Source organism: Onychostoma macrolepis, chromosome 16 (assembly GCF_012432095.1).
Source record: "Onychostoma macrolepis isolate SWU-2019 chromosome 16, ASM1243209v1, whole genome shotgun sequence".
NCBI classification, from domain to species: domain Eukaryota; kingdom Metazoa; phylum Chordata; class Actinopteri; order Cypriniformes; family Cyprinidae; genus Onychostoma; species Onychostoma macrolepis.
In genome coordinates this window covers 23689653-23693460 of record NC_081170.1, presented here as the reverse complement: position 1 = coordinate 23693460, position 3808 = coordinate 23689653, and the positions used below count along the sequence as shown (strand labels likewise).

Below are 3808 nucleotides of genomic sequence, written 5' to 3'. Positions count from 1 at the left end.
GCAACTCCATACAATAGAGGGTTAAGAGTATAGCAGACTTACAAAAAATGCATGTAAATATCAGTTGTCACTTTTTATTAAAAATATATATATATATATATAATGCAATGCAATACAATGAGTGAGATATGTACAAACAGACGGTCTTTTGTATCATATTTGATACATGTATCTTTTCAAGTACACCTCTTATATACTGTATAGTGTGTGATTACAGAGTGAATAACAATAATACTGTCGTCTAATACTGTATAAGAAGCTGTAAGTACTTCCATTCCATTCCTTCTTTCAGTTTCATAGAAAAAGTCATTTAGGAGCAACTCTACATTAGATGCTGGTGGTCAGAGGTAAAGTCATGTGATATTAAACCAACAGGTCCAACAGATTTTTTTTTCTCCTAAAAAATGAGGAATAATTAGATAAACCAAAAAATTGTTTTTTCTTATGAAAGTTAGATGAACATTATGAAAGTTACATGTTCAATGACCTGAAGGTGGACATTTTTATAATACTCTAAAAGGCATCTTAATAAAAAGCATGAACTACCAGTCAAGAGGAACACAGTACACATAATGTACAACAGGTTTACACAACTTTTGACCATGTTGATCATTTAGAAACTCATGTATAAAATATAATACACTGTGCTTTATAAGACTACAACTTAATTCAGCTGAAAATCAAGGGAAAGATTCCATATATTCTGACTTTTTTGTCAGAGGTTATTGTTCATGCTAGAGCTGTGGGTCATGCTCCAGGCTAACCGTCACACAATTTCTGTGGAAAAAATCTCCTGCCATTCTGTTTTCTTTTTAAGGGCACACACTCCCATGAAATGCTATCAAAGAACTTTTTGCGGTATCCAGACTGACATCCACAAACGGTGTTTTTTTGGGGTGTACATGGTGAAATCACCACCGCATCTGTCAGAGAAGCAGAAGCAGAAAAAAAGAGTGAACATCTAAACAAAATCAACACAGCAAAATATGTACAGCATATACTTAATTTAAATTTACATTTCATTAAAGAAGTCATCAAAGGAAAATGAAACTGTAACAAACTTACGCTGCTTGGTGCATTTCTCGCATCTGAAGCAGTTTGGGAAATAGTTCATCTTGTCTAGGAATGTCCCATCCGAACATTTCTCACATTGAGATGCCAAGTCACTAGAGCATTTTCTTATCAACTTATACCCTGAAGAAAAATACATGACAGATGAAGAGATTAAACAGGCTATTTCCCTGAAAAGCTGTTATTCTGATGGCATTAGTTAAATATTTCAGACAGTGTACCTGGGGCACATTTGTCACAGCAGAGCCCATCGCTCCAGTATTCATTTTTAGAACAATCACTTTTGCTGCTGACGCTGCGCTGCGTCACACCGCCTACGACCTGTGGTAAAACAGACAGTTAAATGTGTAACAGTTCATGAACTTATGGCTTGTATTGCACAACTGGATGATGTCATCACTGGGATAACCCTTGAAACCATAGTACAACCTCAAAACATCTGCCAAATACCTGTTGTTTGATTAATAACACAATCATGCACATATTTGTGAAATTTGAAATCTGCTCACTAGTTTCCAATGACTCACCAATAATAACAAAATACATAGCAGGAGTTTCCAAATACGTTGTCCTTGGATGTGAAACATGGTTCTTATAGGCAGTCAACCTTTCTGGAAAAAGAAGAATATTTAATAGTATATTTCAGTAGATAACTGAAATTTTGAAAGAATATAGACCAGTGAAGTATATGTTTTCTTTGAATTGTGATATACAAAATATATAACATAAAAAAATTCAGATTGTACATAAATGTTTAAAATATACATCTAGAATTATATTTATTTTTTAATCCAGTTAAATGTTACATTCTGTGTGAGATATTTGTATATAACTGTACCTCAATATAATATTAATATATTTGTAGAACTAGAGAACTGATACAAAGAAGAGCATGTGACTTTACCTCTGTCCTCCGGGATCTATGAAGAGTCTCTCCTAAATCAAACTGAAAGAACGAATGGAATGGAAGTCCTTACAGGTTCTTATATAAGAGAGTATTAGTCATCCTTTTACTACACAACCACACTAAGTGGGGCACAATAAATGTCGCAATAACAAAACATTAAACCGGTCCAGTCAGATTTAGTCATCAGTTGCAAGGAACTGAATGGGAAAAACCTTTCCTCCAAGAAGAAGAAGTTTCTCTAGTTATTTAAATTTTCGAAGAAACACATAGTTTTAATATCTCATTTAAATTGCGAATAAAGGCGGAAACAGTCATGACCCATCAAAAATATTCATTATTGTACAACACTGTTGCAGAATAAAAAATATTACATTTAAACCTCTGTTCCACTAACATCTCTAACATGATATATGGTTGATGAATTATACCAATCATTAAATTAATAAACTACGACGGAGTTTTAGTGCCACGTTAAAAAATAAAAAAAATCTAAAATTATGAGATTAAAGTCGTAATATTTCGAGAATAAAGTCGAAACACTACGAGAATAAAGTCGAAATTACGAGAATAAAGTCGAAACACTACGAGAATAAAGTCGAAATTACGAGAATAAAGTCGAAATATTATGAGAATAAAGTCGAAATTACGAGAATAAAGTCGAAATATTATGAGAATAAAGTCGAAATTACGAGAATAATGTCGAAATATTATGAGAATAAAGTCGAAATTACGAGAATAAAGTCGAAATTACGAGAATAATGTCGAAATATTATGAGAATAAAGTTGAAATGCTTCGAGAATAAAGATTATAGTTATAATATTTTGAGATTACAATAACGAACGACAAGACATTAGTTTCATTATAAATTAGGCTAAACTGTTTTTTTTGTTTTGTTTTTTTAATACTTTATTCCTTCACTTTATATCTTGCTATAAACTTGAAATAAGGAGCAAAAACACGTACATTTGTAATTTGTGTTTCGTTATAAAACTGACAGAATTTGAAAGCTGAGCTGTGTGTAAAAGCACAAAATTGTTGCGATTACTGGTTGACTGACGCGCTACAAATAATGAATGGAAGACCTTAAATATTATGTCCTCATTGACAGTGTACCATGAATAAAACAGTTTGTGAATAGTCACTTAACGTTTACAGCAGAAAAGACAACAATATAACGTATGTTAACAAATTTGAGTCCACTTCAACCTTTAGAACGTTTTATTGCTGTTTAATTAAACAGGCTACATGTGAGGAATGAAGGTTTGGACGCCACAGACGTTTTTGCGGAGAAGCCTAAGTGATGGAATTTTCACAATAATTTAATAAATTGATTCACATAAATACAGCGATCTGTCACGCTACATTAAAGATCTTGAAAATCACATTATTGTAAGACACATAATTTGTGTTTCGTTATAAAACTGATTTTGAAAGTTTTATATTAAAAGCACTAAAAGCACAATATCTTAAAGGGATAGTTCACCTAAAAATGAAAATTCTGTCATAATTTACTCTCCCTCAAGTAGTTCCAAACCTGTGTGAATGTCTTTGTTCTGCCGAACACAAAGGAAAATATTCTGAAGAATGTGGGAAACAGAGCAGTTCTGGGGCACAATTGACTTCCACAGTATTTTTTTTCCTATACTATGGAAGTCAATGGTGCCCCAAAACAGCCTGGTTACAAACTTTCTTCAAAATATCTTCCTTTGTGTTCGGCAGAACAAAGACATTCACACAGGTTTGGAACTACTTGAGGGTGAGTAAATTATGACAGAATTTTCATTTTTAGGTGAACTATCCCTTTAAGATATTGCGGGTGGCTGGCGCAC

General features: G+C 32.9%; 1 protein-coding gene across 2 annotated transcripts; it reads right to left on the bottom strand.

Annotated features, from left to right (window-relative positions):
- Window positions 1-71: 71 nt before the first annotated feature.
- LOC131522336 (tumor necrosis factor receptor superfamily member 22-like) lies at window positions 72-2055 on the bottom strand. Of its 2 annotated transcripts, XM_058747760.1 has the most exons (5): window positions 1976-2055; window positions 1599-1682; window positions 1293-1392; window positions 1066-1194; window positions 72-923 (listed from the first exon to the last, which is right to left on the bottom strand). In XM_058747760.1, the coding sequence occupies exons 2-5, from the start codon at window positions 1656-1658 to the stop codon at window positions 760-762; spliced, it is 453 nt and encodes a 150-aa protein (XP_058603743.1). In that variant the 5' UTR covers window positions 1659-1682; window positions 1976-2055; the 3' UTR covers window positions 72-759. The 2 variants fall into 2 exon arrangements, with proteins under 2 accessions (XP_058603743.1, XP_058603744.1); XM_058747761.1 differs by having other exon boundaries at window positions 1599-2035.
- Window positions 2056-3808: the final 1753 nt, after the last annotated feature.

Excerpts from the sequence above, each read along its gene's own strand:
- LOC131522336 (XM_058747760.1), bottom strand. The coding sequence starts at position 1,658 with ATGTTTCACATCCAAGGACAACGTATTTGGAAACTCCTGCTATGTATT. Across the intron at positions 1,393-1,598 it reads TATGTATTTTGTTATTATTG|GTCGTAGGCGGTGTGACGCA; the intron begins GTGAGTCATTGG and ends GTTTTACCACAG. Across the intron at positions 1,195-1,292 it reads CTGTGACAAATGTGCCCCAG|GGTATAAGTTGATAAGAAAA; the intron begins GTACACTGTCTG and ends ATTTTTCTTCAG.